Source organism: Charadrius vociferus, unplaced genomic scaffold, assembly GCF_000708025.1.
Source record: "Charadrius vociferus isolate BGI_N301 unplaced genomic scaffold, ASM70802v2 scaffold163, whole genome shotgun sequence".
Taxonomy (NCBI): Eukaryota; Metazoa; Chordata; class Aves; order Charadriiformes; family Charadriidae; genus Charadrius; species Charadrius vociferus.
The window spans coordinates 6376532-6392757 of NW_009648332.1; the positions used below are offsets into that span (position 1 = coordinate 6376532).

Genomic DNA, 16226 nt, shown 5'->3' on the forward strand with positions numbered 1-16226 from the left:
CATTCCTGGAAAAAGTCCTGGGATATCCCTAGAAAGCAATGGGAAATTCCTGGAAAGAAATGTGGGCAATTCCTAGAAAGTACCCAGGCTAATTTCTAGAAAGGGATGTGGAGATTCCTACAAAGCGTTGGGGGTGTTGCTAGAAGCACTGCCAGTGGTGATATTGAGGGGAAGAACATGTGACAGTGGCAGCAGACCTAGGGAGAGGGTCAGAGGAGGTTGAGAAAGTCATGGTACTCCGAAGATCCTGAGGGTGCTGGAGGTGAAAGGCAGAGGAGCAGCCCTCATCCTCAGGAAAGTCCAGCTCAGTACTGGGATGGCTGAGGAGCAGGAGTGTCACCTCAGAGCCCCAGGCTCACACATGAAGGCACACAAGGTCACATTAAGTCTGCCCACACTGGTCCTGATCCACATGCATCTAATCTGCTCCTGAAAACACCAAATGATGGATAAACTCCCTTTTCCTCGCCAAGGTGTCTGTGCACTTACCTCTCCCTACTTCTGGGAGGGCTTTCCTTGGTGCTCAGCCTCAACCTCTCTACCTCGTCTTTCCCTCTGTCCCCTTAGTACTGAGAAGGACGTGTTCCTAGGGTCATAGGATAATTCACATTGGAAGGGAGCTCAGGAGGTCTCCAAGTCCAACCTCTTGCCCAAAGCAGGGTCGGCTCTGAGGTCAGACCGGGTTGTTCAGGGCTTTGTCCACTCGAGGCTTAAAATCCTTCAATGACAGAGACTGCACAGCCCTTCTGGACACTGCTTGACTGCACTCACAGGGAAAAATTTGTGCCATATGAGGGTTATGTATAACCAGTCTGAACATCTCTTGTTCCAGGTGATGTCCATTGCTGCTCATTCTCCCACTATGCCCCACTGTGAAGAGCCTGACTTTGAATTCTCCATTACTTCCTTGCAAAAGCCTCCTGAGCATGTTCATAGCTGTCCACACTGACCGCACAGCCCTCCCTTCCTCTCTGGCAGGCAATGAGCCCATCTGCCCAACTGCCTGAAGATCAGCTGTTTTTTTCCATGCCTTCTTCAGATGCTGTTTCTCAGCCCATTTCTGCTCAGGAGGAAGAAAAGATCACAGAGAAGTTGGTGCCATCACTTTTATGATGTTCCCCTCCCCAGCTGACCCGGCGGAGCAGCGAAAGCTCTCTGGGAGACAGCCTGGCAATTATCTCCAATAGGCCTTTGCACATCTGATTGACTTCCCTTTGCTTTCATGCCTGACACTTCAAACATCGGGGGTGGCAAGGCAGGGGGAGGATTTGGCTAATGGAATGAAACAAGGACTCCAAAAAATATATATGTGCCTTTTCTGGAAAGCAGAGCATGTCTCAGGCTCCCTGCTGTGCTCAGACTCCAGGTTATCGCCGGCATGCCCAGGCTTAACAGCACAGACAGTAATCAGTTGTAAATAATTAACTGTGAGAGTGGCAGAGGCAGCACCCATGTCACTCACTGAAAGCCAGCATGGGATGTGACCTCAGAAGGTGAAATCCACTTTTGGAGGCTCCCGTTAGGTGTGGAGAGGGACCTGACATCCTAGGAAACTGGAGCTGATATCTCTGCCACTGACCCCAGGCGGGTCCTTCTGGCACAACTGGTTTGTGCCTCAGTTTCTCCACTTCTCCCTCTTATTCCATCCACGTTTCATCTGGGAATGGCTCCCACTACATGGAAGGACAGTATCCGGCACAACAGTCTGTTGATCTCACCCAGCTACACAAGTAAAACAGGCCTAGTTCTGATTGCTGGCCGGTAGCCATGGTACAGCTCCACATCTGAGGGTTTAGCCAAAAGTTCTTCTCCTCAGAGCCAGGTGGCTTCATCCATATTGCCATATGGGAACAGGTTCTGGTCTGTCTGTCCCCATATCTATGCCCAGTCACTGGCCAGAAGGGTGTTAACTGGCATGGCCTAAAGCAGTGCTGGAGAGCATGCTAGTGATGAGAGAGGATGGACCAACATGGGACAGTGCCCTGGCTTTCTTAGGTACTACTGCAGACATGGCCACCTTGACCCCTCTGGGGTAGTCTCTACCCTGTGGGAGTAAAATCAGACCCACATGACCCATCCCTTTTTGTCCACACTGCTGTGGCTTTAGTTTAACTGTAGCTCAGGTTGCAGGTGTCCAGCCTGGGCTTAGGAAGAGCTGAGTTGAAAGCACCTCGCAGGGAACTGGTTTCAGCATCCCTATGTTTAGCTTCCCCCAAACCACCTGCAGAGCTCGCTGGCCGTCTCTGTGGGGTGGTGGCTGCTCTCCAAGGGAATTCCCGCTCTCGCAAGGTGCGGGTTTCTGCCTACAAGAAGACAGCTGCTGCTAGGGCAGAGCCATGCACACCCACATGCCGGCTGAATAATGAAAACAAAAATGCCTCACTCCTGCTGGATGCTGTTTTATTGCCAGGCTTATGGTTGCTGCCATGTGACTCACTTCTAGGGGAGGCCACCCAGCACTTCTCTCGCAAAAAGGAGTAATGATTGCAGAACCCGAGCTGCTGTGCAGTTGGGAAAGCAGATCGATACCCGTTTGGCCGATCAATCACTGCCTTGGGCAAGGGAATTCTAGCTGGAAAAACTCTCCTGCTTCTGCTGGGTCATTAGTAGAGCCCCCTATTCGAAATCAGGGCCTCCATCTAACAACAGTGCTCTACTTGATTAATGCTGATTAGCCCTGCTTTGCTTGGTACGTTGATTAAGAAGCAAGGTTCATTTCCCAGGTTTCCTTCCCAATCATATTCCCTAATTTCTTTTGGCACCTCCACCACCTCTTAATTCTCCAGTCCTCCAAGAAGCTCATCAGACAAGGACAATGCTGCGGCACTAACAAACAAAGGGCAGGTGTGAATTATATCCAAAGGGAAGCTCTCTGCTGTGCTATGTTACTCTGTATTGTAGACTGGCTAGTGGCGTCTTCACCTTAAAATGTTGCTCATGACAACTTTGAAGACAAATAAAAACTCATCATCTCTCAAGATTTCCCTACGTACCAGCCCACATCTGCTGGATTCCCACCAACTGTAGAAGCAAAGGGACCCATATTGCCTCTTCTCCAAATTATCAGCTAAATTGCCATAGGAATGGCTTTATGGGTCGAGACCAGCAGCCCACCCAGCTTGTGCCGTGGCTGTAGCAGATGCGTAAAAATCAATGGAAATGGGGCACATACAAAGTGACCTTGACCCAATCTTCCCAGCTTTGGTGATCTCTGGTACAAGGTTCTTCATCAGCTGGAAGCCATACTCAGCTCACGGGGTTTAACGTTCACCAACACTTTGTGGAATCCCTCCCTGGACTCATGCCAGCCTCCACAACATCCAGTGGCAACAAGGTGGGCAGTGCAGTTGCACTTCACGTGAAAATGTACTTGCTTGTGTCTGCATCAAATCTATCGCTTTGCTTGCTTTCAGAAACAGTTATAAGGAAAAGGCAGCAATCCTTCCCTTCCAGCTCTGTACTGTCCATGACACGACAGGTCTCTGTTGTTGCCCCTTTAGGCGCCTCTTGTTCTAGCCGGGGAGCCCTACCTTCATACAGAAACAATTTTGCAGCTTATTGGAAGTTGTTTCAATAACACAACCAGGGCTCAAGAAAACAAAGCTCCCGTTACTGCCTCTGTTTCACAATAAGAAAGTGGAAATTCAGAGTATCTTTAAAACACAACCGAGTAAATAACAATTTGGCACTGAGAGCAATGAGTTAATCTGACATCTGAATATTCACTGCTATTAAATAAGATGAAGACTTGCCTCCTTCAGCTCTTATGTAAATAGAACTCATCTGCGATGCAGATTTTATTAATTAACTGGCAAATCGAGAAAACCCCAATAGGCTGTAATTGAACTTCACGTTGATGATGGATGAGGAGACACTTACAGGCCGTCCGCTGTGTCTGCACAGTCACTCCTGGAGCTGCTGCCATCCCGACCCGTCCTCACGGCAGAGAGGCTGCTCCATACTGAGCAAAATCAAGAAGATCTGAGTGGCAGAAGCCCAGAGCTGATGGGATACCTGGCACATGTGCCTCCCGAAACACCCTCTGGCTGGTCACACTGCCCTGCAGGGCATCACCTGTCTGAAGCACCCAGACTCTCGCAGGAGGCAGGCACTCATGGCTGAACCTTTAACAGAAGTGAGGATGCTCATAGCTTTGAGGGGGCTTTCTACCTAATCACCTCTAACATGAAGAAGGGACACTCAATAGCACTGCAGAGAGCTGGGCAGCTCGCATGTGCCCGGGGGTCCTGGGTAACCTGAGAAATGTAGTATTTCCAGACACCTGGGGATGCTATAACCCAGTGATGATATACCCTATAGAAACACACTGAAAACCAAGACCTAAGGCAAAGCACAGACCAGTCAGATTTATCTGAGTCCTGCTGGGCAACACGGATGGTGACAGTGCAGCCTGTGTGGGGAGAAGGCATCCCTAAAACCCTGCAGGAGCACCATGCTGCCCTTCTCTGGCAAGGCGGCACGCCGCAGAGCCCAGCGGGAAGGAGATTAAGGCGTTATTGATGTAGGGGGAGAAGGGATGAACGAAACAACCCCCTGCACGGGCGCTTTGTAGTTCTTGGTTGGAAACTAATTTTGCTTTTATTTTGCTAGAGAAACAGCGAGGCAGCAGCGAGGCGCCCACCCTCGGAGCTGCTGAAGCCTGGGTTCATCTCGGCACAGGAAGGGGAAGTGGCATTTGAAACACTGAGATGTGAGAAGAGTTTCATTATTGCTCTGGATGGCCCCTTCATTAGAGGAAAACACAGTATTTAATGAAGGGGAAAGAAAACAGGAGCTCCCTGCTGTGTCCAGAAAGGCGTCTCTTTTCAGCTTTGCTTCATTCCCCTTATTTATGAGAGGGAGGGAGGGAGGCTGGACCTATCCATCCCTGTAGCACCACATCCCTGGGTCTCATGAGGGGTGCTCCAACGCTGCCCCAAACCTCCCAAACCAAAGATCTCCGTGCAGATAGCAACTCATGAGCACAGTCCCTGCTGGAATCCCCACCTTTGGGGTACCTCCCTGTGCCTACACTTAGGTGGTCAGGAGCTGGTCTTGTGTGCAGAGGTACCGAGGTCTACCCCCTCTCCAACCACACACACACCATGTGCTACACACCCAGCAATTCAGTGCCATTCCCTTGCTGTCCAGGAGAAACTGAGGCATGGGAGACGTGTTATCCTCACTTGGCATCAAGCCTGAAGACCATGTTTGATTAAAAGGCACAGGGAACACTCACCCCATAGCTTCCTTGCAAAGTGACCTCAAATTACCAGGGAGGGACTTGATTTCTCACGACTGGCTTAACAAACTCAACATTGGATTCACACATCCAGCTAATTCTTCCCAGCTGGCACCAATTATTTTCCAAGGTAGATTTGCTGTCTCAATTACACCCCACAAACTTTTCAGCATGGAAGGGCAGGATCTCTTTTTTTTTTTTTTTTTTCCCTTTCTCCTCTCCTAGTAATTGGGTGATTTTTTTAGCAATGTGTCAACAGACTTCAGGAGTAGAACCGGCTCACATTCCCTTTGCTGGGACGACTCTCGCTCTGCTAGGAATTGAGATGAAAGGAAACTTGCTTTCATCCCAGCATAAGCAGGCAAGAAGTGGAGCATGAACAGAGAGAAGATGAGCAGAGAAGCAAGCGCTAGGATTTTATTCTGGGTCCCTGCACCTAAAGCTGTCCTTAATCACCACTCATGACTCATAGCCGTTTCTTTCACTGGGAGCTCCAGACAGGGTAATTTTGTTTCGGAGACTCACAGGCACATTGGCTGGAAGAGACCTCTGGATGTCTTTCGTCCAACCACTCAAAATTTGCTCCTAGAATTTGCTCAGGATACCTTGTGACCTGTCCTGTTCCCAAAGCGAGGGTCTTTGAAAGTGTCCTGAGGTGAGAGAGCATCCTGCAGTGGAGAACATGTTAGAGGAAGAAGAATTGTTCCAACAGTTGCCTACTGTCTCCACTGCTCAAAAAAACTCCCCAGCCCACCTTCAACAAGCCAGCTGTACAGGGAGATGAACTCTGGGACCTGTGTGGGCCAGGGTTCATGGAGGACAGCAGGAGGAGGGGGTCCATAGGATCTCAGGAGACTGAGTAAAACAAACGGACAGGGGACACTGCTTGCAGAAAGCAGTGAGGTTCAAGATAAGGTCAGGAGCTGGAGAGGGACTGTGTGTGTGAAGGGTGGATAAGCACAGCCTCAGACCATCAAATCCAGCCATCATCAGACTTTAATCGCTTTTTTTCCTGCTTGATTCTCAGCTGCAGCCAGAAGCTGGACTGAGGTTTGCCTGGAGCCAGGATCTAAATCTGCTGTGAGACCCTTCTGGGTGCTTCACCCCAAAAGCCAAGTGCCTTCATCCTGGGCCTTCCTGCATTATGTACAAGACTGCAGAGACCACAGCCCCTTCTCAACCCCATCGCTGGGACCTTCCAGTGACTTCCAAGCCAAACGGCAAGTTTCCTGTAAATTACATTTCCGGCAAGCATCTCTGCTAATTAAAGATTATGAAATGAATTTACCGTCGCTTCAATTAAAATCCATTCACAGCTAATACCTTCCTCTTTTCCAACGTTATTTATTTATTGAGGGTGGGGAAGGAAGGAACCGCATTCGGAGTCTCCAGAAGTTCTCTGGATTTGGAACAGACTCGACTCTGCCTCGTTACATGGAATAGGTCCCTAGAGAATGCAGGCTGATTGCAATCTAATTTATGGCATTCATCAACATACGAATTAATGCTGGGGTCTCAGATATGAGATCTCTCTATTTCCCCCTCCCTCCTCGCACAGGCTCGGCAGCTCAGCTCCGCTGCCACACTTCCTCCCCTTCCAGTACTGCTTCTTTCCTTCATTGAAGAAACAGCTGAAGAAAACTGGTTTATGGTGAAAGAACTGGGCATCTCACCTGCCTTTCTGTGAATTAAAGTCACCTGAAACCAAAGAGGATCTGGTCCCTCTTTTGAATAAGTTTGGGATCTGGTGCTCAGCTGCTGTGTGCCTCAGCTTCCCTGCCTGTGACACAGGGATGCTGTTCCCAGCTTCCCTCTGAAAGCCATGGAGAGAATAAAAATACATTTGTGCTTTGGAGCCCTGCAGGGAAGTTTGCAGAGGGCTTTTGTGTGTTTTACTATTGCTCTGCTGTATTGTTCTTGGCTTTGACCTTGGACCGAGCTAGACAAAAGAATAATCAAACAAGGCCGCTTGTATTTCAGGTGCATGTTGGACACTTGTTAAAGAAAGCCTAAAATTGCGAAGTCTTCTGGTAGCAGCCATTAACCCATACGGTGACTGGAAGCCCCGGAGCTATTGACAAGGTTATAAATCATCAGCAGTGGTGGATGAAGGGCTGCTCGTCTGCTCTCTGCCTGGAGGCTGGCGCAGGCAAAACACGACAGCAAAACAAATCTGAGGCCAGAAAGTCGGTGTGCAGCACGCCTCGGGGCAGGGAAGGCAGGTCTGGGGATGGGATGAGATGTGCAGAAGAGCAGAGTGCGTTCTGCTATTTAAAGGGGAGACGTTTGCTTCGTTGACATGAGGAGGCAACCATTGCATAGGGTAACTGAAGACAGGTATAGTCTGGGATGGGAACTGTAGGCCTACGATATTTGGCTGCTAAGGTCAGGTTTCCTTTCCTCGGGGCATAACTCCACAGCCAGAACTGGGTTTGAGACACAAATCTCCGTATCTGTGCTCTCTCACCGGTCAGATGCCAGTGTCACCTTCAGCAGGGTCCCATTCCAGAGAAAAGGTCTGTGTGCAGTTTCGCTGAGGCTCAGCACCGCCGTGAACGGAGGGGTTGCTGCTCCCTCTCTCGCCTGTTCTTCCCGAATTGTCTAAATGTTCATGGGCTTAGTGGATGTGGCTTAGTGTTTTCTCTTTTCTCTGATAAAAGAAATAAAGCACGTAGGGTCATTTCTACCCTAATCTATAGATTACTCTGTCCATCAAAAACATCAAAGAGTGCTCCAGGGAAGAAGGGAATAGGCAGCTCTCTGTGCTTGATGGGACAGAGCAAGATGTGGGCTCCAATTGCAGTGAAGAAGGCTCGAGTTGGATTTATTAGGAAAAGCTATAACCCAGCACTGAAGGACAAGAGCTTATTGCATAGCTTCTCACTGATGAGAGGCCTCCTTCATCTGTGGAACAGCAGGTTCAGGTTCAGCCAGGAGAACGTGCAATTCAATCAACATTTTGAAAGACAAGAGCTTCGGTGAGCTCTGGACTATTTGATGTAACATTAGTGGACATTTAATACCTTTATAGTAGTAAAGTGCAGGAGTCAAAGGACTATGTCTCTGTGCGGGTAACAGCCCACGCAACAAAATCATGCCCTGCTCATTATGAATGTCACCTTTAGTTTTAACTCAGCCTCCTCCTGGGGTTTCAGCTCCTAGAAGGGAACATTTCCCTGGCTAAATTACTCTTTGGTAGCATCAGGCAGGCAGACTGGAAAATACAACGTGCAGCACTTTTATCACAAAATGAAAAGACAGAAGGGGTGCAATCACACCTCTGGTTGGAGGTGGGTTAAAAGTTGTTTCCATATTTGTTAAATACGTATTTTTTACTTTAGCTGGTTCTGCTCCTGAGTTTATCCTATCCCAAAGTAATCAAGCGTTTGCTGCCACTGCCAATCACAACTGTCTGCTGCTGACAAGAGAAGCGTGGCCGCTAGAGGTGGAGCGCCACAGGGTGCTCAAGGCAACGTCCCTGTTGAGACGCAGCAGAGCTCATTCCAGGCTGGAGCTTCTTCATGCTTCTATCGCTCAGTCCCGGGCTGCTGCAGTTCACGAGGAGTTGGCTGATCTTGCCTGACCTGAATGGAGAAACGGGGTGCAATCACCCAATTTCAGCCTTCAGTCCAGAAGGGCTGTGCTCACATCTGTCCTCCATTCCAGCACCCATGTTCCGATAGCAGCTGGATGTTCTCATCTGTGATCCACCATCCACATTGCTTTGGAGCACAGGAGAGGGGGTGTTATCCACTTTCATTCAGGACACCGCATCCGCTGGTGCCCACTAGAAGACAAACACAGGTTAACGTTACAGCCCCGCTCTATCATCGGCCCCCATAATGGGAGCATGCCTGGTGTGGCAGAGACGCAGACCCAGTGGTTGGTTTCCCACCTGTGAGTACAGAAACAGTCTGCAGACGCAGTCACAACCCAAGCAGGGAGCAACGCATGGATGAGGCATGCGCTGCACTGTGTGATGCCGAGCTGAATCAGTGCCCGGGAAATAGCAGGTGAGGGCTATGGAAGGTGGTGGGGAAAGGGCACGGCTGGAGCACCATCTGCAATGCAGAAGAGAGCACTGCATCACCTCTCAGATGCGGTGGCAGATTAATCAGGAGTCACGGAGTATATTTGTAACCTGCCTGGCAACCCAGCTGCATTTCATGCACTCAACCCTACTCAGCTCTTCCTCCACTCCTGAAATACCAGCATGACTTTACAAGGTCCCATGTTAGAAGCAGTTCCTGCTCTGGGAGGAGAAAACACTGGAGCAAAGACTTTGTGAGGGACAGGCGGCAGAGCTACACACTCCTATGTGTGTCTCTGTTAGGGTTAGGGAATGAGAACCAGCGTTTGGGGAGGTCTCTATTTCTGTTCCTCTAGCTGCAATGGGGGAAGTATTTCGGGGAAGTATTTCAGGGAAGCAGGCAAGTTTTCCTATTTACCTTCCTCAATTCCTTCATCTCTACCTTACCTCTGCCGTTGTTGACATTTAAAGTTTCCTCCTGGAGCCCAGGCGTTAGCAGGTGGATGGACCCCTGAGTCCTGCCCTTGCAAACTCTCAGAAGGCTCAGGCAGGGTTTGTATCCACGCAGCTTCTTCTGCATTTTTGCTTGAAAGAAACAGCTGGTGACTTCTTTATTTTAGCTCTACATATCCAGCTTAGGCAGCGGAGAAGATAGGAAATATAGAGACTGCCAGCTTCTCCCTCCAGATCCCTTTGAGAAGCTTTGGGAGGTGTTGGATGCCAACAGCCTGGCTCACCTTCTCTCTGGATTTCAGGATAGTGAAGCTGTAAGTGGAGGGGGACATGTAAAAATCAGTACTTTTCCACCTGTTGGGATGAAGCCTTCCTGTTCTGCTTTGCCCATGTGTATCAGATTTACCCACAGATAACCCCTGCAAATAATTTTCAGCTGTTTTCACCTTGTTCTGTGGCCACGCAGTGCTTTCTAGGGATGCAAACAGAACATGTAATCCACTCTTCCCACCTCACCTCCCCTGCAATTAGTCCAGTTGGCCTGGGCTTGTTTACTTGGGAAATGCTCCCCTTTCTCTCCAGAAGCAAGATTTTCATGCTGGATATTTTTTTGCATGCCTTCAGCCTCTCAAATCCATTGAATAAGCCAAGCTGTCCGTGAGATGGTGCCACACGCAGAGTTAAAACCCCACTTTGTTCCCTGGAGATGGCAGATAGGGAAGCATCTTCATAGGCATTGCATTTAATATGGCATGTTCATGATGTCATTTATTATTATAATCTGGACTTCTTCAGCTTTGGGAGCATGAATAATACAGCATCAAAAAAAACCCCTTTTTTTTTTTTAAAGGTGTTTTTATATATAGATAGATAAAGATAGCTCACTGATTCATCTGCTCAAAACTGCTGCTATTCCTTGTTTGTTTGTGGGTTTTTTTTCAAGCAGAAATCACTGGGCAAGAAGAATGCCAGGAATGGAAAGCCAGGGTAAGCCTGTATTTCACAACTTCTTGTCATGCAGGATGATCACTGACAAAACTTTGGAACAGGTCTGGAAATGAAGTGGAAATTCCAAGACCTGGAAACAGGTCTTGGAAATGATGTCTCTGCTCCTGGGTGTAGCGCAAGCAGCCGTGCACAGGCAGGCAGGGAGGCAGGGAGGAGCATCTGACCCATCTGGAGATGAAGGAAGGTCAGCATGCCTCATCCGTGGGAAGGCTGAGGAGACTGGGACACAAGCTGCGGCATCTGGATATGAATGTGGATATCACCCTGCACAGCTAAAATCTGAATGGTTTGAAGAAGTCCTGTGAAAACCGTTTTACCTTGTGCCAAAAGAGGGCATAAATCTTTGTTCATTTTTATTCTGCTGAAGAGGCGCGGTGGCATCTTTGATGGAGATCAGGGTATGCTGGTCGGCAGCCAGCGCAGAAGAAAGACACAAAAAACCCCTTAAAACTGAAAAATTACCCTTGGACAGACAAATGTCACTCAAAAGTATGGATGGACATATTGCTGCTGGAGCTGCACCTCCTGATTATATTCTCGGCCAACTTCTGGATAACTCTTGGCCAAGGCAAGAGACAAAGCCTCCTATGCCATGACACACTTGATGGCAATGAACTCCTACACTGCTCTCCACCCCTCCAGCTCAGTTTGCACCTGACAGTTGTTGCTGCATCCACAACCCGTTGCTTCCATATCCCATTCCTGTCGCAAAGGGGGCCGCGCAGCCAGCAGCGGAGCTGGGAGCAGGGTCAGATCTCCAGCCACAGGCTGTAGGACAACCTCAGGCTTCACCTTCTATAGAAACCCTGGGATCAGGTCCCAGTCACAGACAAGAAACCAGACTATCTGCTCAGGGCATCACTTGCAATGTGGCAGAGCAGTTTTTCAGCTCTGCATGGACACCGGTGTTACCAAAGGCATGTCCCAGTAGAGAGTTTGGTCCTGTCTGTATGGACATAAACCACCAGTGCTTTGACTGTAGTTACGTAGAGAGCAAGCCGTAAAATAAAAATACTAAGGAAATAGCTGAAACAAACACTCAACATCCATCATGAGGGACAAGATCTTTCTCGACCCACTAAAACGTTATTTGTTCTTGTTCCCAGGGGCCAAAACACTGCTCTTCTGCATGAGATGTGTGTGTCATTGGATATGTGTGTATCCCTAAATTTAATTTGTCCTATTGCATTACGACCAGCAGCTAATTCTGAAATACATTTTGCTCCCATAATCGACCCCTCTGCCAAATGGCATTTGGGTTGAATTGTGGAGATTGTGATTTTTATTTAAAGTGATTTATCGAAATCATTAGCAACGTTCCCTAAGTGGAATCCATGGCAATCCTTTTAATCTTCCCCCCATCACAGCAAATGCAAACATTTTTTTTAATAACAGAGAGTTTGAAATAGAAGGTTATTAAAATCCACACTTTTATATTTCTCCATGCTCTCTCCCTCTGTAATGGGATGGAAACTGCAATCGTGGAAATAAAGCTTCCCTTTCAGACAAGAGATACAGAGGGTGCATCATGAACAATTAAGCATCTATTTAGTCACTTTGAATTGATATGGGTATTAATGAAAATGAAAGAGGCCAACTTTACTTTTACTGCAGGGAAATGCAAAAGGTGGCTGGGTTTGGGTTTTTTTTTTTTTGGTATTACCCTAAGCCCCTTTCATGAATTCAGCACCTGCAGCAGACCTCAGAGCTCCCCCAAGCGCTTTTCCAGCCTCTTCCCAGAAGTGCTCAGTGGAAAATCGAAGAGGGCTGCCCTCTGTCCCGCTGGAGTGAGGTCCAGGCTGCTGTCACCAGCTGTCCCCAGGCAAGCAGAGAGCCTCCAGCTGATGATTTGCTGCATCCTCCGATGCGCTGATTCACAGCCACGCATTTCCCAGACAGCCGACTGTGAGGCGTGGGAGACTGAGCTGTGCCAGCTGTTCCAGCTGTGCTGCAAGCCCCTGGCCATGGGGAGCTAGACAGGGACCACCAGTATCCATGCTGCCAGCCCACCGGGCAGTCCAGGCAGGGTCTGCGAGTGGGTTTCCATAGGTTCCAGCTTTCAAGCGTACCCAAAGGGAACGAGCCCCTGACAGCCCCAGCTGGGCAGGGGGCACGGGCTCAGAAATGGCCGGGCACCGAGTGTCAACTTTGGATGACACTTGCGAAGCAGTGGGGAGGGGAAGGTGTGAGCCAGGTCTCAGTACGTTCTCCCTTGGTTTTTAAATGAGTGAAAACCAGTTGGCTGATGGTACGGCAGGCAGGAAAGGGCTGTTTTCAGCCTGGTTTTATAGGCAGGCAGGCAGCCCCCCATCTGCAACCTGTTGAGACACTCATTCAGACAGTCCTTGCTGCCTGTGAATTCCTCTGCAAGGGCTGTTTTGACCCAGATCACACAGGGCAGAGACCCTGACCCAGCTCCCCAGGGAATCTAACCCAGGTCTGATTAAAGCACTTGAAGGTGGTGAGGACCTTTAGACCTCCAGAGACAGAGCATCCCCTTTTGCCCTCAGTTCCTCTGATTAATCTCCCCATGCACACACACCTTTGCCCATACTTTGCCCCAAATCCCTCGGCTCCATCCTCTGCTGGGAATAAAGGGGCACAGCGTGGTGGGAGCCCATCTGGGACAGTCGTACACAGAGCTCAGCCCGGACAAGATGCTCTCCCTTTCCCTCCGGTTGATGCACTGGTGCCATGGCAACTGCTAACACCAAACAGCCGCGGTGAAAATACAGCTTCAGAGCAGCTTCAGTCCCCAAGGACTGGTGAGCATGTCCCAGGGGTTGTCCTCTCCTCCTGGGGACCCTGGCCAAAGACGTGCCTCACGGGCCAAAGCCAGACTGCACTGTGGTACCCCTGCGTGGAGCCTAAAACTCACCTTGCATGGAAGAGTTTCTTTAAAAAATATAATCTTGCCACATTTTCCCTCTTGGAAGAATAAAAACTGGCGTGGCAGGACTCAGAATCTGAGAGAGGATTCTGAGAGAGCCCTTCGCTCCTGATGCCCACCCTGGCCCTCAAAGCATCCCTACAGCTTCATGCTCCAGAGGCAGAGGAGCATCTCCAACCCCAGGCATCATGATTCTGGGCAGGGGGAGATCAGGGCATTTCCCATTGCAGGATATGTCTCCATGCAGCTGCCCAGATGTGTTTCTGTAACCTGTCACAGCTTTGTCACTTGTGAGAAGAAATTTTAGGAGGCTGTAAAGTGGTCGTGGGGGCCAGACACCGCTGTGACCAGGTCCATGCACACTCCAAGGGGGGCAGAAAAGCTTTATACTCCACATTTTCTTTGCTCATGGACTGTACAGTCTGTCCATCATCTGCCTGAGCCCTGGTGATTTTTTTGTAAGGAAGAGATGTTGTCATTTTATTCTCTACCCTTCCAACCCCCAGGCAGCTGGCAGGATTGCTGCTGGCTGGTAACACACATTAAAAAAAACAACCTTAATCTTTGCTGTTATTTCTCAGAAGCTCCATTTGGCTGCATTCAGGCCTAATGTGGTGGTTTCCTTGCCTTCATGACAGCTATTTCTTACATGGGGAAGCTGCACCAAAAAAGTAGATGTGAAAAATGGAGCTGTGATTTATTTTCACCTCCAAATATAGAAAGACAATTTCCCCCTCTCTAAGATTTCCTCTTCCTTCTCTTTAAATAAGACCCAGTGCCTTCAAACCAAGCCAGCATCCCAGTGAAATCCCATTGCCAAGGCGGATGTGGAGATGTGTTTGTAGGGAAGCCGGACCAGTTTAAACCCATCATCAAGGTGACCGGGGGCAGGCTGGCTCTTACCAGTTTACACAGACAGTTAACCAGGGAGGGGGCATGTCGAGGGAGCTCAGCCCCAAATCCTCTGGGCTTTCTGCAAATCGGGCATCCCGCTGATGCCAAAACTTTGCTGGGTGGAGGCTGGCAGGGGAGCGGGGCTGTGGGGAGCATTGTTCCCTTAGGATGCTGGCGGTGGGATTGATGATGTCCGCCCTCCTCCCGGCAGCGCCTGCGATTCGATTTCTCTCTGCCGGCAGCACAGCTCCCAGACAAAGGCTGTGCTCAGCACTCGCGATCGGGCTGGAGCTGAGGGCTCATCCCTGAGGGGACACCAGACCTGTCCCTGCCGCTGCCTGAGCCCGTGCTGCCGCTGGGATACGCGTGTACCCACCCACACCCACACACACGCTCGGGCTGCTCTCCACCTTCCCCTCCACCTCTCTGGGAAGATCCAGCGGACGGATCAAGGCATGTCTTTTGGCATCGAAAGGATTAACCCCCCGGGGAGCAGCGGCAGAGGTTGAGCCTACGCTCTCGCCACGCATCGCCAGCTTCACAGCACGCCGGGGAGTCGTGGAGCCAACCTCTCGGAGGCTAATCCCCCTCGCTGCCGACAGCCAGGGCGGCTGGGAAGAGCGAGCGGGGCTGTAGGGTGAAGGGACAGGAGGGGAAGAGGACGGGGAGGAGTGTACACACACACACACACACGCGCGCGCGCGTGCACGCATGCACGCACACCTCGCAGACGGCAGGCAGCGGCACCGGATCGGTTGCTGTTTGCGGGGAGATCCGTAGGGAGCCGAGCGCTGAATAAAACAAGCCGGAGCATCAGGCGAGCGGATCTGTTCGCTTGCAAAAGTCCTTAAGGTAAAACCCAATATCGGCCGCTTCACAGCTGGGCTGCCCTTCGGAGACTAGGTGCTGGGCTCACTGCTGTTGTGGTCGTTGTCTCTGACTATGATTTTATTTTTAAAGGAATCGATTGGGAGATGCCAGCAAAAGAAGTTGCTGAAAGCCAGCTTGGCGTGGCCGGGAGCTGCGTGCCGCCGGCTCTGTCACGCACCGGGAGCAGCTGAACTTTGTGGGTTTTGAATATACGTCTCTCCTCTGTGGACGCTTCAGGCAGCGTTACGGGGAGAGTCACAGCACGGCACCGCACACCTTGTGACTGCTGTTACCCAGACCGAGTCCGGGGGACGGCAAAGGGGAGATTCCTGTCTCTCCAAGGACCATCACCTGTGAAAAGAAGCTGGAGAAAGGCAATTTATCTTTCTTTTCCAGATGACTGAAAATACCTACAGGATCCTGTCTCTCCAGCTTTCACCAGTGAGTAGCATCAGGGAGAAACGGCTGAGGAACAAAAATGATATCAGTCAAAATCATTCCAGCACCTACTTTTTCCCAAGGAACTTCATGCCCGTAGAGGTTTGCTGTGGGCATTTACAGGAGTGAGGACTGACGTACCACAGATGCATCCCTACCGGATCATGTAAGAATTTGCAAATGAGAAACCTACCCCAGCGAGACCTTCTCTGCCCAGTTCGCAGTACATGGTTTGGGGTAAGCACAGCAATTCTCGCCTCTTTCTCTCCCTTTTAAATCTCTTGGGCTTGGAGATCTCTTTCCTCGTTGCAATTATGATTATTTGCAACATCAGTGCCATCAAAGATTGGAGCACTTTCCTCTCCCAGATCCTCCCCAGCGTTAACAAGACTCTGAACTTG

General features: G+C 49.9%; 1 protein-coding gene across 1 annotated transcript in view; it reads right to left on the reverse strand.

Annotated features, from left to right (window-relative positions):
* Positions 1–15917, reverse strand: part of RAD54L (RAD54-like (S. cerevisiae)) — a 93353-nt gene extending 77436 nt beyond the window's left edge. Inside the window, exons 1-2 of the mRNA XM_009884842.1 lie at positions 15898–15917; positions 15033–15147 (exon numbers count right to left, since the gene is read on the reverse strand). Coding sequence (XP_009883144.1) covers positions 15033–15147; positions 15898–15917 — 135 coding nt within the window. The remainder of the gene's footprint in view (positions 1–15032; positions 15148–15897) is intronic.
* Between the last annotated feature and the right edge of the window lie 309 nt (positions 15918–16226).